The following is a 25,201-nucleotide window of genomic DNA, read 5'->3' as shown; positions in this document are numbered from 1 at the left end:
AATATTAACTCGTGTAACTTGTTTAGGTTGTGTATTACTCTGGTGTTAAACATGGATTGTGAACATTTGCAGTAAAATATCAAAGAGAAAAATAATTACTGGAACAATGCTAAAAAGTTCATAATAAGTGTTATAAAATTATACATTGACGAAATCAAATATTTAAGCAAATTTTTATTAAGATTAAATTAAACGACGTTAGTTGTTTAGTTATTCTTTAAATAATAATCTTAGAAATTCATGTACTTAGTACTTATTATTATTAGTACTTAATACTTATTTACAACATTAACCAATTATAATTAGGATTTTAAAAGTATTTTATGATTTCGAAATATTTTAATGTCATTTTTGCTATATAGGTACTTGAAGTTTTTGATTCTTTTTTTTTTTCAGTCATTTTTTTTCTAAGTCATCGTTTAAAGTTCAATCTGCCTTATTTAAGTTTTAAGCCTGAAATACTAATATAACAATTTTATTCTCCCATCCCTGTATCTCACTCAACTAGGAGTTCAGTCCATTTTAACATTTGATTTTGTTTGCAGATAGTATGTCCACACTCGCAGCAATATTCTTAATGTGTTACTCAGACAATCGTACATTTTTTGTAGCCATCATTCAATAAAATTTTTTTTAACGTGTATTAGTACGGTTTTTTGACACTTGATCGTATTCTTCAGTTGCCCAATACATAGTGCCTGTACTAATACTACTACTCTTTTCTTAAAATTGAGTATATAAAAATAAACAGATCTAGTGATGATAAAATAGAAATAGATCTTTTGATAAAACTAAAACGAAAATGAAAAAATTGTATTCAATTAGCAGATGCTTTTTGAGGGAGTTGGTAAATTGGGTCCTAAATAACCTTTTCTCGATAAATTGGCTCCTGGGAAAATAAAGGCAGTAGGTAAGTTGGGTCCCTGGAAAAGAAAGGTAGTTTGTAAGTTGGGTCTCGGGGAAAAAAAGATAGTAAGAAACAAGGCCGTAACTTGGGGGGTCCAGGAATCCGGACCCCCGCCCCCGAAATTTTCAAAAGTAGAAACGTTTTAGCGGTGAATATAGTTTATTAACTATAAATTGTATTAAATAATAATGTTAGACCCCCCGAAATTTTTTCCAGTTACGGCCTTGGTAGGTAAGTAAGTTGAGTCCCGGAAAAAAAAGGTAGTAGATGAAGTCCAAGGTAAACAATTATTTTTTAAATATCTAATAATTTTTGTTAGAAGTCAATTTTAATGCTTTAAATAATGCATTAATACTTAAAAGATACGAATATAACACACTCAAATCGACGTACGCAATGTACGCTACAAAAAATAGATATAGTGAAAATGCTCAGATTTCGTAATCATAAGAACTATCATCAATATTGTTGTTAACTGATAACTGACACACGATATACGACAAACTAATGTACGTATAAGCCTATATACGTATCTCAATTAGACATAATCAAAGTTACGATGTTACGAAGTTATTTAATCACAATGGAATCGATAACCGATAGAAACGGTGTAAATTGTCATTTGTAATATTGTTGTAAGCGAGTAGTATTTAGTATATGTATATGTATATTATTATTATTATTATTATTATTATTATTATTATTATTATTATTACTATTATTATGAATATAAAAGTAATATGTACGGGTAGGCATTAATCCTTTATGTGGGGAGTAATGCAAGTAAGCATTTTTGGAATTGACCGGACGCCTCTCGTCATCCGTGTTGTCAGTCGTGTAACAACCAAGCAATTGTAAAATCGTTCTTTCTATATTATAATTTTCAGCGACTCAATAAAATAAATACTTTTAATAAAATTGTTGAATTGATAACTTCCTCGTGGTGTTTTTTTTCTAAAGTGCGTACTTAAAAAACGTTACTGTAGTGCCGACGGACTCTACCGAGTTTACCCGATCTGGCATACAACAAAATGACTACGGCGAGGTAGTATAGTTAGTAGTTGGGACTCAATTTACCTACTATCTTTTTATCCCCGGGACCCAACTTACCTAATATCTTTTTTTTCCCAGGACTCAATTTACCGCTTTCATAATGTACATCGCGGACTCAATTTACCTAGCCCCCTTTTTGAGTGGTAGCCTCCCAATTCATATGATACCTGCGTATCGTTAACATGTTTTGAAATTTTTCATGTACCAGTTACCACTACCGTTGTGCTACCCCTACCTTCTCAATGGCGTCGTCGATCGTGAACGGTATTATTTATTATTAGTGCTGATATGTGCGAAATAATTACATTTTTTTTTCACTAATTAGTGTTATTTTTTTTTTTCCAATTCTTACGGCCACCCGATGAATGAACAATAAAAACGCAAGCGAACGTTTAGAAATTCAGACGAGTCACGAAAAGTTGGTAGCACGAGATGGCGGTTAGTAATGGTCATAAAATTATTGTAACTTGGTGATTCGGAATGTAAACTCTGATTGAAATAATTGTTGTGGAATAATAAGCCGTTAGAGATATAACATTTTGGTATTAGATAAAACGCGTTTGATATTGGAAAAGTATTATATTATTATAAAACCGATAATAAAATACGTGGCGGTATGCTTGAATATCTCAGTTGATGCTGATGTGCCTATAACTTTTTTTTTGTTTTTCAGTTTTGAATTGACGGCCCCACGGGTAGACTTTCGTATTACTTCCGTGGCGCCGCAATCTACAATGACTTGATAATTGATACCATTGATTTTTTTAGAATGTACATAAACATTTTTAAGTTTCCCAAAATAAATGGTCGTCGAGAAACATTTGTGTCCGTTTCAGTGAGTTCAAATACTAATACGGACGAAACGCCATTAACGAGAACACTAATACCTAGTACCTAATAAAAACACACGTAATGTTTCCACGTAAACAAGTAATGAGATTTAATGGCTGGTGTACTTAGTTTTTTTTTTTTTTTAACTAGATTTATTGTTGTTATTCAGTGGTTGTTACTATTTCGTAACAATACGTGTACAAATATCAAGAAAAAAGGATCATTAGGTACCATCGACCATTTATGCATTTACGAGTACAACTGATGGTAAACTATTACATTACTTAGGGCCAGTGGTTAAAGTGGGAAAAATTTTGTGGGGGGGGGGATTGCATTCATCAAAAATTGAGGAGTATTCCCCTACCTAATTCTAAATCTTACCAATCTTTTTTAGGAAACCCATGAGGTTTAAGCCTCTTCTGTTACACATATATGTTCATAAAAACTTTATTTTCATAGGGTGTAAAAATAAATTTCTCCCAAAGAAAAATAATTCTATATATATACCTGCTCAGTAAAAATAAGTTGAAATACATAGTAGGTAATGTTTAAAAAACTTAACTTAAACTTAACAAAACTAAAAATAAGCAATTACTAACCTTGCTAGTTGGTCAACGTAGACAGTAACCAATACGTACATTGCACATAAGGTGTGTACTATCTATAAGATAGTGTCTATCCTCTATCACAATTTAATATTTATATTATTTATAGTTATTCTATTCTGTTTATATTTATCCTAAATAATAGTCGATATCACTATCACTTTAATTTTAGAGCTATGGGCAATAACCGCTCGGGGATCATCTATAATTAGACATAGCATCAATTAAATTAACCCATGGTGTACATTATCTACCATTTTTGCTTATCATTATACCTACATATTATTAATTATTTTCACTTATTCAAATTAATCAAGAAAATAAATGTCATGTAATATTGTAATATTATAATAAGTATTGTATTTTCAATATTGTATTTTAGTGACTAATGCCATTAAACGTTCACCTGAACTTTTGTCGACTTAAATTAAAGAGGACGCATAATCTTACCTTAAATAAGATTTTTAACCTCACTTTAACCTCTGCTCAGGGCTTGTTTTCCAATAGTAGTGGTAAACTCAAGTTGAGCTGAACCTCGGTTATCAACTAACTCCCAGGTTAACTTATTTATATACTTTACTTATATACTTTGCCAGTATTACAATCATCGATTTGGTTCAGTTCAGTTAAACTGTGGTTAAAGCATTTATTTTTGTAATACGATTGGTATCTCTGTAAAATTAACGGGTAAGTTAGGTAATCTAGTGTTTTGATCTGATAACTTATAATTTATTATCATTGAATAATTAATAATAATAATTATTTTTCAAACAACAAGTTGTTAACAGTAATAGTTTTCATTATTATTATAATAGATATAACGTTGCAAATTAAATTGAGTAATTATGTTCATAACATAAAAACACAAAAAAATTAAATTTTTAAATAAACATTAAAGAGTAAACACAGTGCATCTTGTTTATTATTATACCTACTATTTTTTTTTTATCGACATTAATTAACAACCAATAAAATTGCAGATCAATTTTAACCAAGTTCAACAATCTAAACCAAGTTTAACTCGCCGATATCGGTGGTTTAACAATCAGTAGTTTAACTTCGGTTTAAACCATTGATAATTGATTGTAATACGGTCTTTTAAATTTAAACCAGGTTTAAACTTCGATAAGAGTTTAAACTACTATTGAAAAACAGGCCCTAACTGATAAAAGTTGTTATAGATTTGTGGAGCCTCGGGATTACGGTTCGTTCGATGTAAGCATAATATTAAACGCATAACCATAAAAAGGCTTCGTCAAATTTTAATTTTTGTGGAACGGGGATACTTGTGTCTCATTACTTTGCTTGCATCGTAGAACCCAAACAATAATTTTTTTTCCGATTCGGTGACGTAATATTATGAATTTATTTGATTCAAAATATTTCGATAAAATGTTATAAACTAAATAAATGATATACTCGTACACCTGCATCAGACATATTATTATATGTTCCTATATCGTGTGAATAATCATTAATCATTAATATTTTATGGTATTATTTTATCGTATTATTTACCTTTTAATTTTGTTATGTTTTATTGTTGATAAAATTTTGTAAAAATAATCTCAAAAGTTCTAGAACGTATAATTAAAAAAAAAACTAGGAAGAAAACGGTTACAAATTAAAATAAAGTTGGTTAAAAAATAATGATTATATATTATAATTATATACAATATAATTATATTGTATTATATATGATTATATTTTAAATATTTTCATTTTTATAAAGATAAAAATATTATTTGAAATTTAATCGATTTTTTTAAAACTATTAGCAATAATTTATTGAGTTTTTCATATTTAAAATAGACCATAGGGTCTAAAATATTACCAAAATAATATAATTTCAAGAGTAAACAGATATTCAACAAATTTGAATTTTCTATTCGTCCAAATAATAGAATAACTTCTTATTTTTAACAATATCATTATCTCAATAAGTTTATTAGAAAACCAAAAAAAAAAAAAAATTGGTAATGGTCCTTAACCCGGAGAGCCCACCACCCAAAGAGAGTATGTTAAAATTTAAGGGAGGAGTGAAAATGTTTGAAAAGCACCGAACCATGAAAACGTTATTTTTGATTATTTTGGTATTTAATAGAAACACTATTAAGTCACGATTTATTGGAAATAAGCAGTGCCAACCCTCTTATTAATTTGTATCAATTTAGTAATAAAAATTTAAAATTTAATATTTTAAAAAGTGAATATAATATAATTTGTTTTAATAATTTTAAATTATAATATTATTTATTTTCTAAAAAATAAATTTATTAAACATTCAAAATAAAAAAAAATGATTTTCATATTATCATAGTAATCTAATAACCAACATTAAAGGCATGATTTATATTTATATTCAATATTATTATGATGAGGGGTAGGATGTAATAAAACAGTATGAAAGGTGGCATGTACTTCAACATTTTGAGAATCCTTGACGTAGATCAATGTGATGAAGTTCAAAAATTGTTAACACGCGTAACCACCACTATATATTCTAAGATTATTTTAATAGTTTCTTATATAGATTATATAAATTAATATTATTTTTAGTACCGTAATACAAACAAGTCGGTTTTATCTACGGTGGTCCCATGTGGAGTCGGAAGCAGAGCAGTGTCGTCCACTTGTAGCTTATTGCTGCGTGTTTAACTTTTAGCAACGCGCCTATAGAATAATATAACTTGGTCCGGACAGGTGTTTTATTTATTTTTGAATAGAAGTTTTCAGAAAAACAGGTTCGGAAAAATATACATGTCTACATGTTATTATAATATCGATGATATTTGTATCTAAATCGCGCGAAGAGCGTTCAAGGACGTCCGTAATAAAAAGAGACGCGCGGTCCATCGTGATTCCGTGTTACAATATTGCGAATAAAAAAATTCTATATTTGATATAAATTATTTTTCTCGTACCTACTTTAATATGTTGACTCGATGGTAATATTATAATAATATGTATAATCATCGTAGTGCTATGACAGTGCAGGACAATTCCATCTGAATAAAAAATAAAAGAAATTTCATCTTGACATGGCACCGTATGCGGACGGCTTTGTGAAACATATATAAATAGGTAATACAGATAGGAAAAACAGGTTAATAAATTGTCCATTCGCAATATATGATTTTTAATTAAAAACATATAATACGCATGGTGGAATTATTTTGCAATCGGTCACCGTATTATTTTAGTACAGAAGGCTTAAGGTTATTGAAATTAGAATATTGCAGTTATACTTGATACCCAGTAACGATTAACATGCTTGTGGCAAAACAGCCAGTAGCGAAATTCAGTGATTGGTGTAGGGACAATAACGTCTTATTAGTGCGGGGGAGAACAGTGTTATAATATTTTAGTTCTATCAGCGTCGGTCTGGTTATACAATAAACTTAATTTAAAAATAAAATTAATTGATTACTTAGCTAACTATCTTTACGGCCGATCGTGTTCGTAACAGAAAATACTATAGAATTCTGAAAAAAATTGTTATATTTAAAAAAATGCAATTAGATAACAATTTTTTCGTAATCTTTTCATCGTTAAAATTTTATATACAGCTATTTGTGCATTTTATTATATTTTATTTTACTAATTTTCTATTTTAGCTATGGGACCTCAATATTCAAAAATGTCCAAAGACTCCATCCGTTGCAAATCAATCATTTGAAAAAATGTTTATAGGAAAAATAAAAAAATAAATTCTAATAAATTCTATTCAATGAAATATTTTACTAAAAAAAAAAATGAATGGATTTTTATGTGTATTTTCTAAAACAATGAGCTTTGATTATTTTTATAGCGAACCATAGAACGATTGAACGCTTTTGTTATTTTATTTAGAATTTTGTTTCTATATGTTTGAACTATTTTTTTTTACTACGCAGTTATCATAAGTGTGACAAACCAACAATATTTCAACCATATACTTGCAAACTACAATAATAATGTCCTCGCAAAAAAAGAAAGGAAATAATTGCTATCGGTTGATCATTTTTAATACAGTACATACCACAGTGCTAGCAAAATAATGAAAATCAAAATGAACCAATGATTTATTCAGTTTGAAATCACTAACCGGACATCACTATTAATCATAATTTTATCTGATAATAATTTTGTCTATACATTTAGTTTTATATTTTTTTCTTTCACCGGACAGACACGTCAACTACTGCATGTGTGTTAAAAATATGGACGGTATAATATTATATAGCTCGTTGCATAACAAATCACTGCAGGCAATATATTACCTATTATCTATATTTATTTTTGTACACTGTTCGTTGTTAATAAATATGCCTCACCGCGTAGTATAATATATTATACATGCACTTTGCGAGTGAAAAACAATCTCTTTGAAAAAACCGTTTAAAATAATCGGCTCGTTAAATTAATGTACTTTTACGTATATTACATTATTAAACATTTATACTTCCACTATTCCACTTCGGAGAAAATTGGTTAATAGAAGTTTGCAATAGCTTTATTATGCAAATCAATGTGAACGATATGAAAAATTAAATTAAAATTTCATGATGCTATTGCTACGTTTCCAAAGTAAAAATTTACCTTTGACTTAGAGCGTGTTTGAGCACCAAATATTAAAGTGTTATGTGCATTAATTTGTTTTTTGGTTTTCATCAATGTGTGCAAGTCAAAATACCGAAAAATTGTTCTGGTTCATATTGGTAGAAAACTTATTTTACGAGTTTTAAATGAAAAGTGGTACCGGAGAAACTATTTATCTTAATAATTTCAAACAATTTAGGATAAAATTATTTTTTCCATTACTGACTTAGAAGAGGACATAAATTTGTACATAAAAAGCGTTGGGGAAAATTAAATTTTATGTTTAAGGGTGTTATTCACACGGGTATGGTCGAATTGCACTTATTAAAGTCGAATTGCACTTGGGTTTAAAAAAGATAATGGTCGAATTACACTCGAGTAAAAAGCAGGTAGTAGTCGAACTGCACTTGAGCTCAAAAAAGTAGTTCAATCAAAATATCATGCATTTGAAGGAGTAAGATTTATTTTATTTAGTTACATTTAGTATCATTTAGTAATCATTGGCGTGGTTAAAAATGATTGTTTTATACATCACATTATATTAATTATATATATCTACATTATAATTGTTATATTATACTTTATACATTATACATTAGGTATGTATTATATAATATTATACATTTTTTTTTAATCGTCAAATTTAACTATCGTCATTATTATAATTCTTTTTTTGTCATTTCGATCATTTTTGTAGTAATAACTAATTGTATTCAAAAATTCTACCCTAGTAATACGCTTCTGAGCATATAAGTCAATATATTTTTGAATATTATTTATTTTTTTCTGGTACCGTGTTGTTGATGGTCTTGTGTCAGAGTTCTGCATTAAAATATTGGTGTCGATTTGTAAATGTGTTAAAACATTAATAAATACAAATATATTTGGATGTGGTGATGAAAATGATTTATTGAACTTCGCATGGAAAGACTCGCATGCATTAGTAGTTCTTTGACTAGAAATTTTATCTGAAGTCTAAATATGAGACGGAAAAAGTCTTTTGTCAGAAATATAATTATCAACGAAATAGTCACTAAATTCTTTAACAGTGTGATTTTCTGGGATAGTTGACATAAAATCATCTGTATAAGATTCGCCAAATTCAATTGCATTTAAAAAAAAACCAAATATATTACGAAGCTGTTTTCCAATTTCTGTTTCAGATTTGTAATCAGTTGATAGTCCTAAATATTGTATTTTACGATACCATGATTGTGATAAATGGAACCCACAACCTATTATTTTACATAAAGGAAACATTTCATTGATCGCATTATGTATTGCTTGTTCAAAATCTGCTAAAAATAAATTTAACATAAATATTAAATCAAATTCATTGCACTTTTCAGTAATTATTTTAAACATATTGGTGACAATAATATTATCTGCGTTATCTAAATGGCACAAACTAACATATAATGCTATCAAATAAGTACGTCATAGCGTTCTTCAACAGAAAGATTCGTAATATTTTTAGAGAATTTTCGAATATAACTCTTTTTTTGAACGAGTACAGTTCGACCACTTCCTGTTTTTTTTACTAGAGTACAGTTCGACCATTACCTTTTTTCAATCCAAGTGCAATTCGACCATTTATTTGTAGGTAATAAGTGCAATTCGACTATTCCGGTTCACATTTAACACCACTACAGTTTGGTTCCTAAAGTCAGGTGTGTATATTAGGGAGTTTTTAAAGGTTAAACCCCTGTCACTCGAAATCTCAAGAAAAAAGTATATTTATATTTTTATATCCATACGTCTTAACGATTAGTTGTTCTTATCTGTGTAAAATATGTAAGAAATTGATAAAAATTACCCAAATCAAATACACTATCTTCGTTTGTTATTTTTTAATAAAATCGTTGTTATCATAGTCTTTAAAAACATTAAAACCTTTCTTAAATTATACTTTTAGTATGTACATGTCTGCTATAAAATATGTTTTCTATCTTGTACTTATCCTGCTACAGTTATATCTTCAATTATTGTACAATACATTGTTGCTATTTAAACATAATACTATTTAATAAAAATAAATTAAAAAAAACCCATTTTGAGTTAAAAATTACTATCGTGGTCTAGTCACAATATATATATATATATTTTCACATATAACATACAAAAGTGCGACGAACCTATTTACATTACGTCACGTTTAAATTATTATTTAATCTTTTATTCGTGATTTAAATGTCAACGTTAAATATGTGAATGCGACTGGATATAAAATATTATCATTTAAATAATTGTCGTCGTCGTTCGAGAAAACGAGTTTGGTGTATTTACGATACTTGTGGTTATCTTGTCTCTTGGACAAAATAGCCAAACGTGCAGGTGATTCTGTTTCGTCAAACTCGTAATGCGACTTTATATGTATTTTTTCTGTAGTAATCTTTTTTTTTTATATAAAATCAATCAATGCAATATTTTCCAAACACTTGCGTGCGGCGGAATCATAAACTTCATAATATTCGCTCCCAAATCTATAAAAATATACTAGTTACGAGTACATAATAATTTGATCTTAGGTTTACATTGATATTAGTGTTAAAAAAAAATAATAAGAGTATAAATATCTGATTTTAGTAGACTATCAATAGTTCAAGATTCGATGATTCAAAAATCTCTATAAATTGAACTGAACCTTTGGTGTCCTCATACAGTCTAAAGAAAACACATACTAGTACGTTGTACCTGGGTCTTTTAGATGTATCAAAAGTAATAAAGTGTGAAATAGCGGCACACACCCTACGATTCGAATATTTTAGGCCCGAATCTCTATAATTGAAATGTACATTAACTGTACAAATTCATAAATAAATTTAATTATAAATGTGGCTTAACTTATCTATACTCGTATTCAACAATTACGTATAATATTATGTAATTTTAGCATCGAAAAATTAACAATGGCGATGATATATGTCGGGGGAGGGGGCCGTAGGCTGATTCCAGCCTGCCAAGTTTACTGATATTTTATCATTATAATTCCAAATATGAAAAAATATGTACATTCAATTATTTTAATATTTAGCTTCACTTATTTATGTGAACAGACGTTTTTATAAATGAAATACGTCAAATCTAAGTACAGAACCAACTTAAGCGTAAAATATTTACAAACGACGCTGTTTCACTCACCTTCATGCAGGACATAGTTAACTTTCTTACCGCAATAATTTATACTATAGGTATATAACGTTAATTTTGTATACTTTGTTATTATTTTAAATATAATTGCATTGCTTTATTATCTATATTATATATATATATATATGTGTACAATATAAGCATTAAATTCAAATTATTTCTTTTTTCCTAGATAATTCGAACTCTCACTAAATCGAAAACTTTTATAAACATACATTTTTTATCTAGTTTTTCTGATTTTCGAACTGTTGAGTGTCTACTATAGTATGCGAAAACTGCATCTCTCTGCACCTCATCGCAACTTGTTCGCAGTCGAGGCGGTATTTTTTCTCTCCTCTATCACACATTTTACTATATATTATAATGCATTAATGTGGTATTATGCAAACGTTTTCCATAATTAATGGTAAAAAAACTATCGTTTACGCAAGATGCACCCGATGAATGCAGTATTTGAAACATTCTAAAAATTGAATAAATATAGCATTTAAATAAAATATAAAATACCGAATACCTATGCAATCCGAGCATATTTTCATAATAAATTGCGATGCCGCCGCCAGCGTGTTACATAAAAACCGTCACTGGTTTCAAAATACCACACAATAGTCGACCGTTATTGTCAAATACTGCAGTTGATGCCTTTCTGTTGCACTAGAACAAACTCTATATGTGTAACGTATCATTATTTATGTCGGGGGAAAATAATAAAAAATATTCAACAGCCATTAGTACACGAAACTATATTATAAGGTGCGGCGGCGGCCGTAGACCAACGGTTCCCAAAGTGTGTTTCAATGTACCTAAGGGTTGTGCGAGACATGGTGAAACATTAAGAAATGGATTTGTTTTATTATTTCATATGAATGGGAAAATAACATTTTCCCATGTACTTAATACGACAACATATAGATACGTGCGATCGCTATAGACAGTGGATGGAAAGTGCTGATGAGAAAATTCCGAGTGTTGCTACGCACTGTGGAAACCCATGGACACTGACGATGTTAAACAGTACGATGTGCAAGTACTCTGAAATCGGATGAACGTTTAGGCCCTCGATCATGAAAATCCTGCACGAAAGCGCGCCGTTTTCCAAAAGTGTCTAAGCGTTACCGTAAATGTTTGGGAACCGCTGCGGCAGACGTACCATACGGCAGTATGCATTTAACTATTGCCGTTTTTATTGTCTCGGGCCATTATATTAATATCGCGTTTTTTTTTATTTATTTCTTATTTTATTTTATTTTATTCCACACGCTCGCGGTCAAATAATTACAAGAGGATGCAACCGGTTTACCGCCGTGTCCGAGTATAACGACATCGAATATAGTGTGGAATCCACGTGCACGCGCAGCGCCCTATAACGACCGTCCAATATTGTAATCTAACCGACGTCGCATGTGTGCGTACAATAATAATCATATGCATGCTGGGTTTAGGCTATACGTGGCTTGGCGCAGACTTGTCGGCGGCCTTGGCCGGTAGGAAGAAAAGAAGATGGGAAGAAAAAAAAACTCATTATACATTTTTAATACTGCAGGCTATCGGTGAGAAAAGTGCGCCGCTCGTATTCGCCCGAACATTTCAGTCGCGGACGTTTCGACTACTATAGTATAAGTTATTAGCTATATTTATTATAATTTACGCACTGTTGTGCACGCATGCGGCCGAGATCGTCCTGTCCCTACTTGCAGTATTCACTGCCGCCGAGGACGAAATATCGTTGGACCCTATTAAACGGTTGGATGTCGAGTAGAGTTGAAAAATTCAAACAATTCAAATATCTTTAACGTAATGGTTGAAAACGTGGAGTACTATGCGATACCGTTTTAAGCGTGTTCATACAATTTCTGATTATATTTTAGTTTTAAGTGTATTACAACATAAATTTGTTGTATGAAACGTAGTATTTGTATTAATATACAGTATGAGTTGATTAATTTTTGTATCTGTCCTGTTTCACAGAACTATCAACTGTTCATCGACCGCCGAAGAGACATGGTACAGTTGATGAATATTAATTGTATTGAATTAAACTAAGTTTTTAAAAATATTAACACAGATGTATTAATAATTATAATAATTGTAGGCAATTATTTTTACCTAACAGTTGAGCGTTCCAGTGAAATATTCGAAGAAATGCTAAAGGTGACGATTTTTAAGAGTTGTGTAAGGTAGGATAACTAAATCTTCTTGCGTACTTCTTCCCACTCACCGTTTTAAGCAAATTATTGTGTATATTTGAATAACTGATCATATTATTAGAAAATTTCAAAAGAAAAAAAGAGTAATTAATCTTGAATTTTTGTGATTGTTTTGAATTTTAAACGAACATCAATTTAATGCAATTCAGTGGCGCACATTTAAAAATAGATTGGAGTAGCATATTGAATGTAAAAATACCACGTACTCACCAAGTCACTTTCAAAAAAAGACCCGTGGGGGCTTTGCCTCTGCTTCTTTTTGAATATAATTTTATAACCTTGTTAATAGTTATAACTATAATATTAATAACATAATAAATAGGATTTTCAATTTTTTTTTTATTTAATCTTTAACTTAATATTAAACAAGTTATTTAAGATTATGATGTAGATATTTTAAGGACAGGGGTCCACCAAATCACCACAAAAAATCAGGGTAAGCAGCTGCTATCATTGCGCCCTACAGTGTGCGCCACTGATGCAATGGAAAGATGTTGGAAAACTGACATTATTATGTTATATTTTATTACGGCATATTAACTTCATAGGGCGTTTTGGATAGGCAAATTTAATGTAGATGTGTAATAAGTGTTATAATTTCACTTTATTTTATTATAGAAATATTATCAAGTACCTAATTAAATTATGATTAACCTCCTATGTGAACATTTTGATGGTATTATAACATTAATGGTCAGTTTTTATTTATGTAAAAAAACACATGTCTATAACATTATACAACCAAGCATAAATGATTATTAATTACTGAATTATTATTATAATGATATTATAATTCCAAGATTATTGCATTATTTCTTCTTGGCATAGCACTCTAATTTGCCAATAATATTAAAACTTAATAGATTGTAGCCTTGTCTTTGTGCTAATCGAAAGTCTATAGTCATTTTACGATCAACTTATGCAGTTTTTCTCTTTTAATATTCGTTTTAAATAATACTGTGTCTATATTTATTAGAGTTTTATGGTGAATTTTTAAACGTTTATAGTTATGACTGGTAATAATATATGATGCTCAAATCGAACCGACCTAAAAGTATACGTCGTATTCAATTGCTTTCCGAGACTACGTCCAAGTCGTTAATCCTTGAAGTTATGGTAAAAAATTGAAATAGGTTAAATTTGTTAGAAAAAAAACATAAGGATTCTTCATTTTAGCGATATTATATTGTAACCATAAAAATATATTGTATCCAAGGCAAACTCCAAGTGAAATCAGTATGTTTGTTATTATGTACCATCTTTGTTTACATGTTTAACTTATTTTTTTTCGTTATTTTTTCGGCTGATGTAACTTATTGTGCAATTTCGCTATTATAAATGTGTTATTCGATTAGTTTTTTTATTTATATATTTTTGTAACATTTCGAGTATAATACCGAAAACCAGTTTTGCGCTTCTTGAAAAATGTGTAAATATATATATACTGCGGCTTGGATGGTACCTATATTACGGGTTAAACGATTCATAAAAAGAATCCATTGAACCATTCTATATTACTATATTATTATACATCTGCGATTATAAATCGCTTGATTTTTCTGGTTTTGGATATTATAGGCAATCTCGGATGAGCACCATCAAGGATTACGTGTAGTAAAATGTTGTAATATGATTATTACATATAAGCTGAAAACGATCATTGGCAGCTATTTGTTCTCGCAGATACGTACTGACATTATTTTTTTTTTTTTGCACGTTACGTGTTTTGTATTAATGTTATAGTTGTCGCAAGTATTTTGAAATATCATTGGTGGGCATAACCATGTTTATAATAATATATTATTATTTTAATATGAGTATATATATATATATATTTGCTTATAGGTGTATTATATGGATAATAGAAAAAGAAAAAATACTATTATATATGTCGTTTTACAATAGTATTGTTTTTATTTTCAAACTTAAACTCTACGTAATGACATACATATTACACATGGTGAACAAAATAATATGTTCATCCGAATACGAGTACGTATTTTACTAATTGTATACAATATACGCAAGCGTATCGGACGAGTACACATACATACATAATAAAGAAACGACGACAGAAACGTCAGGTATGAGAGACGTCCCCGTTTGTGGCAGCATTCGTCGGTAAGGATAATATAGGTAAGTGTACAAAGATATGGAAAGGAAAAAAAACAGAACAATTCGGTTCGACTTATTCTTCGGGGTTTCGATAACGCGCCGCTTCGAACCGAATTGTTGAGTTTTTTATCTTTCGTTTTATTTATTTTTACAAGGGAAGGGAAGAACTAAAGGCAGTTGGTATAGGGAAGAAGAGGCTCGGGTTTGCCGAATCGCGTGCACGGTCCGGCAGCAGTTGTTGATTATATTTTGATTTTCTTGTCATAGACGGGTTGCTCGGATCGTGTCTAGTACCGTTTGGCACCGGCGATTGGGAAACCTCTCTCGTCGTATTGTCCTGCGTCGGCGGCGGCGTTCTTGTAGGCCAGCTCGTTAGCGCGGACCAACGCTTCTGGGAGTGGTGGTGGGGTGGGCAAATGAGCTCCCTTGGCGACAAAACCGTTTTCGCCGTCGGCGTAGTATTCTACTTGGTAGACAACGCCGTCGGGGCCGGTGTACAAGTAGTATCCTTGAGCCACTTGTCCCTCGGCTTCGGTACCCGGGTTCTTCAGGTATCCGGATTCACCGGCCGAGATTCCGTTTCCGGTCTGGTAGCTGTAGTACAAAAGCGCGTATTACATTAGTGACGGTAACAGAATTACAACGATCGCGCATTATTGGAACTGCCCATTGTCGCGTTTGTACTAAAAACAAAATGTGTGCTCACCTGTATTGGTAAGATCCATCGAGATTGAGTTCTTGCGACTGGGCGACGATCGGGATTGGGGTCGTGCTGACGGCGGACGGGGCGTAGTAGGCACCTTGTGGGGCTCCGAAGACGGCGCAGGCCGAAGCCAAGACCAATAAAGCTGTCTGTAAAACGGAAATAAGTGCTGGATATAACGAGCATGTCATAAGTACATATATATTTGATATCCATGGAACGTTGCACGTTTATTGACATCATCGTAAGTATAGGGTTGCGAATCCCAGTGCAAAGGCGAAGGAAAATGTTATTCGAGTTTTCCGTGCTGTACGATCTATATAGATGAATCGACATTGAAATATGATCGAACACGTAATTCCGGTTATCGAAGTCTCTGATCTATCGTGATTCATCCGTGTTATACATGTGTTTAAGATCTTATATCGAACTTCTATTCCCACCCAATATTATAACATATGTTACTGTATATTCAAATTAAAGTTTTCAAAATTTACCAAAATTAATAATTATTAAAAGTTACTTAACGACATCGGTATATACCTTCATAGTATATTTTGATGTCGAAGACAATTTATTTTGTTCAATTCGGTTTTTTTGTTGTTGATATTTTACATCGTGCACGCGTGTCGCAAGTCGTGCGGACGTTTTTAATAGAGCCTCTAAAGTGCTCGGGGCAATATGCATACATACGTTGCTGCGATAACGGTAAGCTCATGACATTATAATAACGGTCGAGGAAAATAACGTATACGCGATGCGTAGGTATGTACTCGATAATTATTATTACGCGGTGGCGGACTCATTCAAGTGCGTTACGTGATTAAAAAAGCTTTTCCATATTGTTGCAATCGTGCACGCAGCTCAATTATATTCATATCATTATATTATTATTATTACTTTTATTATTGTCAGCAGCGCGAGCCGTGAAAACGCTTTGTCACGGTACTATGCGTGTTTAATATTTGTTTTCAAAGCTCGTCCTGTCCCAGTATATAAACACACGTGCACGCACGCACATTCACACAGCTTTTACGACACGATGCACAAATGCGTATTTTGAATCGCGTATGTAAGAGTGAAAAGCGCTGAAAAGAGATAATCGCGATCGATCAAATGAAAACTCGGTAGAAGCACATGAATTACTGTCGAATAAATGTACAAATGTAGTATTATAAGACACGAGAGGAGAACTGATGCGCCGAATTTTGTGCGACCGAACCTACTCTTGCAGCTTCGTCCGAAACGATGTTTTTATTTCACAGACTTCGCGAAATTTTTTTTAAAGTCTACCACGTCGTACCGTCGTAATTTTCGCGTTTAATAATTTACAGGTAAAATATAATAGATAAGTGTAAAACTTACGGATTGATACATTGTGATTTTTGAGTTTGGTATTTTTGGTTACTGCTGCAGTTGTCTTGAGACTGTTGTTGTTTGATAGACTTGAGAGCACACACAATTGTCTGCTGATCGTCGGTCAACTAATAAATACTCGAATTCCCCACCCCAGCACAATGTGACCGGATAGATGGTATCGCATTAGATCGAAAACGCGCGCGTATTGTGCGTCCGGATGAGAGCGATGGATGAATGGAGGGAGTGAGAGAGAAAGAAAGAGGGAAGGAGGGAGAGAGAGAGAGAGAGAGAGATGAGAAATGAAGAAGGACTACAAAACGTGAAAAAAAGGGGAAAGACGAAAGAGACCGTCACCGTCGTCGATATCTTTCCCCTTCGAATTCGTGTATCGGTGGCGAGAGGAGGTCACGGTGCGGGATGGTGTCGAATTTTACGCGTGTATGTGATAACTATGTGAAGCGTATAGTTGCAGTCGAGGAGCGTGTGATGAGGAGGATGAGGAGGAAGGGAGGCCCGGTGACCTTAAGGAAGAAGAAGAAAAAACATCATAACCCGAGCGTGGGCCGCGCGCTAAGTATTGCGCAACTATCTCGCGTTCCTGCAGTGTACGATGACGGATGAAGTGACCGGTGCGAGGTAAAGACTTCACCGACCGCTGTCGCCATTTTACGTTCACGCCAGACACGTCCACCTTATTATTACAATACTGTTACCATCAAATAGTATTATACTACGCGCGTACACCGTGCAGTTGTAATTTCGTGCGATTTCGTCGAAACGACTTTAACGATTATTATATTATGTTCAGTAGTATGTTCAGTAGTACGCGTGACACAACCGAAAAGTCTCCAGCACGAGTTTGGTTTTTTTTTTTTTTTGTTTCCATTATTTTCTATAATTCGATAGATTTTTACTTTTGAAACAGTATGAAGTTACTAGAAATCGATCGGATCAAGTGAACAACGCAACCGTGAACGTTGGATGAGAGTGTCGTCAAAAGGATCAATAATTATTATTAAGATTGATCACTCATCGCTCGATCGAGAAGCATAAAGAATTCGTTCAAATCCGTTTGATGCATTTCAAACTTAAAATTATGATACATAACCGTGTAGTACCTATACTATACGAGTATATTAGGTACAATCGGCTTCGTGTTGGGACGATTTTGGTTTCTTTTTTAAATTTATTTTATTTTATTTCGAAAATGTTATTTATAATTAATTTATTACCTAATTCGTGATATCGTTGATTCGAAACATTAAATAATGATTACACCATAATCGCTGTACAGTTTCAACACACCTGCAAAGTAATAAGGTTCAAACTAATTCCGTTTTCATTTTATATTATCGTATTTATATTTTGAAGGTTTTTCGCATAAACTATATACCATCATTTGCAAAATTATCGATGTATATTAATATTTTTGTTAGCAAAACTGCCGTTTTGATACTATTTTATTCACTCTACAAAATTGTCAATAATATAACAACGCGATCAGTCCGTTGTTTTGAAGCTATTGTGACACGCAGTACGCTATACCCAACGTGTTAAATCGTATCTCGTTTCATTCACCGTTGTAGCATTCAGAAAAAAAAGAAGACATTTGGCGCCATATTTCCCGCAGAGAAAAAAGTGCAAGAAGTACATTTCTCAATTTTTTAATGATTTTTGATCTGATTTTTTTATTTTTATGTATGACGTCGTTCGGAGACAAAAACGATTCGTTTTATTTTTTCAATCCTTGCATCTGATCATCGTTCGTTGCCGGGGCGGACGCAGAAAAGTTTTTTTTTTTTTGAGGGGGGGATGTTTGAAAAAATAAGAATAATTACTGTTATTTTGAAATAATTGACTATTGACTATAGATTGACTATTGTCGATCGTTATCCCATGATTATACAACACAAAATTTAGGGAAACCCGTCAATCAAAATGTACTATTGTAAATAATATTATATCCATAATCCACTAGCTTAGGGTGACCATATTAAGAAAATAAAAAAACCGAATAGCCGTTACTTCCCCCCCAAATAAAAAACCTCATCCATATACATTCACACATATGCACATAAATCTCGAGAATTAAAGTCCAAATCTCTGTCATATCATAAACAATTATTTTCTTTTTACTTCATCCTTTTTTAGTAAAATAACCTAAATAATAAAATATTTTCTTTTAATTATTATTAAATTATTAAATCGGTAATTTTATAATTTGTCAACATCGGGACTTGACGTTCGTTCCACGAAAATTTACAAGCATTTATAATTTATATAATAAATAATATGGCCATAACGGGATAAAAAGCGTGCCATTCGAAGTTTGTCGGGACAACGGGACGTGATGATCAAAAAACGGACAATCAAGTTTTAAACGGGACGTCTGGTTACCCTACACTAGCTCCATTTTTCTCGCCGAGGTAAAGCGACGCGGCGCGAGCACAAGTGTAATCGGTTCACTCGTGTCGTCTCGTCTCATCTCGCCTTGCCTCGTGCGCATTCCACTCAGAGTCGATATTTTGGTCGTGAATCAAAAGAACACGAGACACAAGGTGAGGCATAACAACTTTACTCTCACCTGAGCTCGCGAGTCCTCAGTTAGGTTAGGTTAGAAATCAAAACGTTTTGTGCAAAAAAATTTGAGTAAAATTTTCAAACTCACTTGAAGGTTCATATAACAATTCTACCAATACATTTTTCATGATTTGCTTGAAAGAAAAATGTGAAAAAATAAGGAGTAGTACAAAGTTTAATTCTCTCCATCATTTTTCTTATTGAGCCATTATTACTTTATATCAAACTAACTTATTTTGTTCTGTTTCTGTGTATTGTTGTTGTCTACCATCTCCTCTTTTTGGGTTGTTTAACTTTTTTTGAGTGGCTTGAATGTAAAAATTATAATAACCGTATGCACTCAATGCAGCCGCGGCTGTTATTTCAACTACGCCCATTTTTTACAACAGCTAGAAACAACTAAGTGAGTCACGAAACTACACAAGAGTGTAGAGTATGCATTTGTGCGCTGCCTCGCCTCGTGTTAATTCGACAAGAGTCTCGACGAGGCGACTTCGTGAGAGTGTGGAGCTAGCTTTACGTATATTTACTTATTTTTATTTACTGATAATAAGTGACTTACAAACACTCATTATTTTTATGAAGTGTTGCCATCATGGAATTTCAAACATTTGAGTTTAAAGTACCAATACTTTGTAAAACGTTTGGAAAATTACAAATTATTAACAAAACATTTTTTTCTAGTATATTTTAATCGTATTTTGAACAATTAATTTTTTTAAGGTATATAAGGTAGGATACCTACATTTAAAATTAATCATCCATTCATTTCGGGGGGAGGGGGGTTGAACCCCCAAAACCACTTCATGTGTCCACCACTATTCGTTGCGAATCGCCGTGTGGAAGCAATACAGTTGCCAATAACCACGTGACACGTGTAATTCCATCGTCGTTGACCTAGGCATAACGATAATTTAACGGCTCTTAAACTATGGTTCACAGATCTTTAATGGGACTTCGACATACACATAGGAATTCAATCAAATTCAGACATATATATTTTATTATTACCTAGTTGAACTGTTACGTTTATACAGATTGTACATTATACAATTATTAATTGAACCGTTACTGTAACCGTATAATGTTTAAAAACAACTTGGAGTATTATAAAGAAATGAATCCCAAATGATTTAAATAATATGGATACATTGGTTTCTACGAGTTTTAGTTGGTATTCCTGGTATTGGGGGGCTCATTTCTTAATATCTCGAGGGTAAAACAAATAAACGTGTGCGAACTATAGCCCTAATAAAACACAATGTGACATTATGATACCAAATCAACTCTATAATATATTGTAATGTAAAATATTATTATGTTCGCGATGCTCGGTCGTGGTTTAAATATCATTGTGACGATTGGAAAACCGAGATAAGTCCGGAGAGCGCTCAAATTACTTGTAATACGGATAATGCGTTCGATGACATTTATCTATACTGTATAAATTCATGATCTAGCGGTAGGTTTTTATTTTTTCGTAAATCACGTCCGAAATCACTACCATATTAGGATTATATCGCTTTATCATTCTTCAATGCAACTGCTATGTATGAATAAATTATACAGAATTTTTAGATATTTTTTTCGTCCATGCGATCGTTAAATACGATAGCCAACGACAAAAATATGTATACATAAGCACATAAATACACACATACAGTTACAGTATACACCCGCACGCAGATACTTGTGTGAATGTTTACAAACCGTAAACGTATACCTAACCTCTAGTTATGGTTGTTACATAAACGCAATTAGCAGAAGACGCCGTACATGCATATAACATTATGCATTATACGTTTACGAGTTCGGCTGTATTTTTAATTCGCTTGCTTAACCATACACCGCGGCGTGTATCTATTATAATACGCGTTTACATGTGCTATTTCTACAAACACATTATTGTGATCATAAAACAAATCGGTTCGACGACTATTTCGAATCCGTCCGTAGGTGTTTTTGTTAAATGTTTAAAAATATGTATTTATTTACATACTAGGAGCGAATATGAACGGTTTTGTAAATATTAATATGCTGGCATCATTTTGGTGACATTAATAGCCACGCATTTTCAATTATAAGTTTAAAAATTGATTAGATCATTATATTGTATTGTTATCATGATAAATGTATCTCATGATTTTTTTTAAAATTGTAACAATGCATAAAATATTATAGATGTAAAATTATGTTGTATAATAAGTGGTGTAAATGCAATAAAAAAATTAAAGTTGTGCACGTTTGTGTACGTGTGTGCTTGTGCGTGCGCATTTAATAGGTGAAATCTATTTTAACATCAACTTTTTAAGTATCAAACGTTGAGCACTATTGAAGTAATATGACCAATCAAGATTAATTTTAAATTGTAAGCAATAATATCAAAATGGATTTATTTTTGTCGTGATCGTACTCATCATAGAATAAGCGGTGAACGTACGTTTGTAATAATGATTTATAATAGGTATTATAGTGTATAGGTGTACTGTTGTATAGGTCAATACTTCCAATTAGTTATAATTTCTTTTACGCATATCAAATGGAATATATGATTTGTGTTATACGATGAATAACTTCTGACTCGGTTATTCATGAATTAAATTTTAACAGCGTTCTAAAATCGTATTGTAGCAGAGAGTGGTACTAACATTTACTTCGCAATTATTATAAACCTGGTTATTTTATATACATGTGCGTGTCATACATTATTTTTATTTGTTCTAAAATTATTGTATTTAACTGCAACATAAATTTAAGTCGTTTTAAATGGTATTTTAATTTTGATTTTCATTATTATTTTAAAATTTATATACATACACGTTCATTACAGTTTTTACCTAATATGCGTTAAGCTGCGTTAAAAATATATAATATACATATATTACTATTTTTGTATGTTATATATCTATTATTATTGTATTGACTTATTTACGTTTACATTATTATTTTCAAGTCGAAATTTGAAATTTCAATACCTACTTTTGGTATTTGTCAAGAATGTGTACACCGTAATGTTTTTAACGACATAACGATTTTTGTAATAGTACGATTTCGATAGTGAATTAAAAGTTCATTATACCTGATGATATTTACAAAACAGATCAATTATTTTCTCGCTTTCTTTGTATAGTTGTTTCGTATCATATTTGATTTTTTCGTGCACTTTCGTTGCATAATTTCGTGGCACTCGTGCTGACGACTACAGTCATGTTATACACGCGTTTCCATTGTGGTTCGTTTGAGCAGAAATCTGTTTTGGTCTAGACAGCCGTTAAAGTCTCTACCGTAAAAGCAATAATTGGTATATACACATAGTTCTCGTGTGCGCTGCGCTATTGTACTGAACTTAATTCGCGCTCGTAATGAATGCGACTATTTGCCGCAGGGACAATATCAATTTTAATGATGGATTGTAAACGATTAACAATATAGTACAACACCTCGAGTGCAATACAGGTGTTTTAAAGTATGTAACACGTCGTGTTACACAAAATAATGTTCAACGCTCGTGTAATTCGTCTCGACTTCGGTGCTAGCCGAAAGTTATAAAACTATTCGACTTCAGACTTTACTTTAATCAACACATAAGTACCACCACTAAAAATTTCAGAACCATCAGTTTTTTACACCACGTGCTTATATGCATAAGTTCGTATTCTTACATAAATAAAGATTCCAGGAAATACACATTTATGTATATATATTTTTTTTCGTTCCCAGACACCGAAAGAGTTAGGAATAATCATGATCGCGTGTAATTCGCATTACCGTATTATAATAATAACGAGTTTTCAATAATATGTTTTGTCGTTGCACAAGTAATTTAATAGGGCCATCTCCAATACACATCGTGAGGTTACGCAATGACATATTTTTGTCCCTCCGTATTCCCGTACTGGTTTTGCGCATATCGCTCAGGCTTACTGCAGCAGTACAAAATCGTTAGCCTTTCTATTCGCTTCGTGTAAATGTCCGAATAATTATTATAATATATTCGTGTGAGTAAACTCGGAACATCATGAACTAATTCGTTTGGTTAAAAAAAAAAAATGTATTCTTATGTTACAATATGTACAACTTTACAATGTGGTTATATACAATGTTGTTACATTGGACAGCATCGCGATATGGGACATGATAACGAAAACATGTTATTTATTATCAACGCTATTTGTAATATTATTCAACTCGAGCCGAAATCATTTTTCAAAAACATCAAACCATGATTTTTCATTTAATATGTTGATTAAACGTCGTGGGAACAACCTCGACGATATTATATTAATATTATTTTTCAACGAATTATTATCTAATCTGTTTTCAACATTTGAACTTGAAAAAGAAAAATCGATTGTTACAGAAGTGTGATTGTCACGCGCAGCTCTAAACGGTGTGTGAGTATCATGACGTAATGATTTTTATAAATTATTTTATTTTAAAATACTGACCTAAAAACAGACTCTAGTCGGAAAACAGCAGAAGAAATCGATCGAACAGCAAATCGAATGTAGTATTATTATTATTAATGGTAAATGGCAGGTCGGACGCCGCAGGGCAGGTCATTGAGAATGATGTGAACGTCATTCCTTAATGCAGAAGCCCAATATTACGAATGTTGCAAACGGACTGAACAACGTTATTTTGAAAGGTTTTTTTCTTCTTCTCAATATACAATTTATATAGTGTACAATTATTTATATTCCATATAATACACATTTAAACCTAATTGCACTGTTATAGGTGGTATCTTGGTTCGAGGTATAATTACTACATTAATTACATCAGATGGCTTTGAATAATTACTATCGTATGTTTATTATTTCATTAATTGATTAACTATATTACGTATATTTATATATAAATTATTATTATTAAATATATATGACCTAATGAAACTATAATATATACATTTTTTTTTTTTTTTTGATAGATATGAGCCCACCTACTTTAGCACAGTATTCTTAAATATATGAGTGAAAACGAACACGTTATAGAAATAGTAAGAATATTAATTTTATATAGGTACCTAAATAATATTATTATTGTTATTATGTGATGAAAATTCAACTTTTCAAGAACATTATATAAATAATAAATATATTAAATTTTT

At 31.6% G+C, this 25,201-nt stretch overlaps 1 protein-coding gene across 1 annotated transcript; it reads right to left on the bottom strand.

The window, feature by feature from the left end:
* Positions 1–15,477: 15,477 nt before the first annotated feature.
* On the bottom strand, positions 15,478–17,627 carry LOC112689823 (endocuticle structural glycoprotein ABD-4-like). Its single transcript, XM_025563688.1, has 3 exons — positions 17,518–17,627; positions 16,156–16,301; positions 15,478–16,043 (listed from the first exon to the last, which is right to left on the bottom strand). Exons 1-3 carry the CDS (start codon positions 17,527–17,529, stop codon positions 15,737–15,739), a joined length of 465 nt encoding a protein of 154 aa, XP_025419473.1. The 5' UTR covers positions 17,530–17,627; the 3' UTR covers positions 15,478–15,736.
* Between the last annotated feature and the right edge of the window lie 7,574 nt (positions 17,628–25,201).

This window comes from Sipha flava, unplaced genomic scaffold (assembly GCF_003268045.1).
Source record: "Sipha flava isolate LNK unplaced genomic scaffold, YSA_version1 472_pilon_pilon, whole genome shotgun sequence".
NCBI lineage: Eukaryota > Metazoa > Arthropoda > Insecta > Hemiptera > Aphididae > Sipha > Sipha flava.
This window is presented reverse-complemented; position numbering and strand designations above follow the sequence as displayed.

Excerpts from the sequence above, each read along its gene's own strand:
- LOC112689823 (XM_025563688.1), bottom strand. Across the intron at positions 16,044-16,155 it reads GATGGATCTTACCAATACAG|CTACCAGACCGGAAACGGAA; the intron begins GTGAGCACACAT and ends TTTGTACTACAG.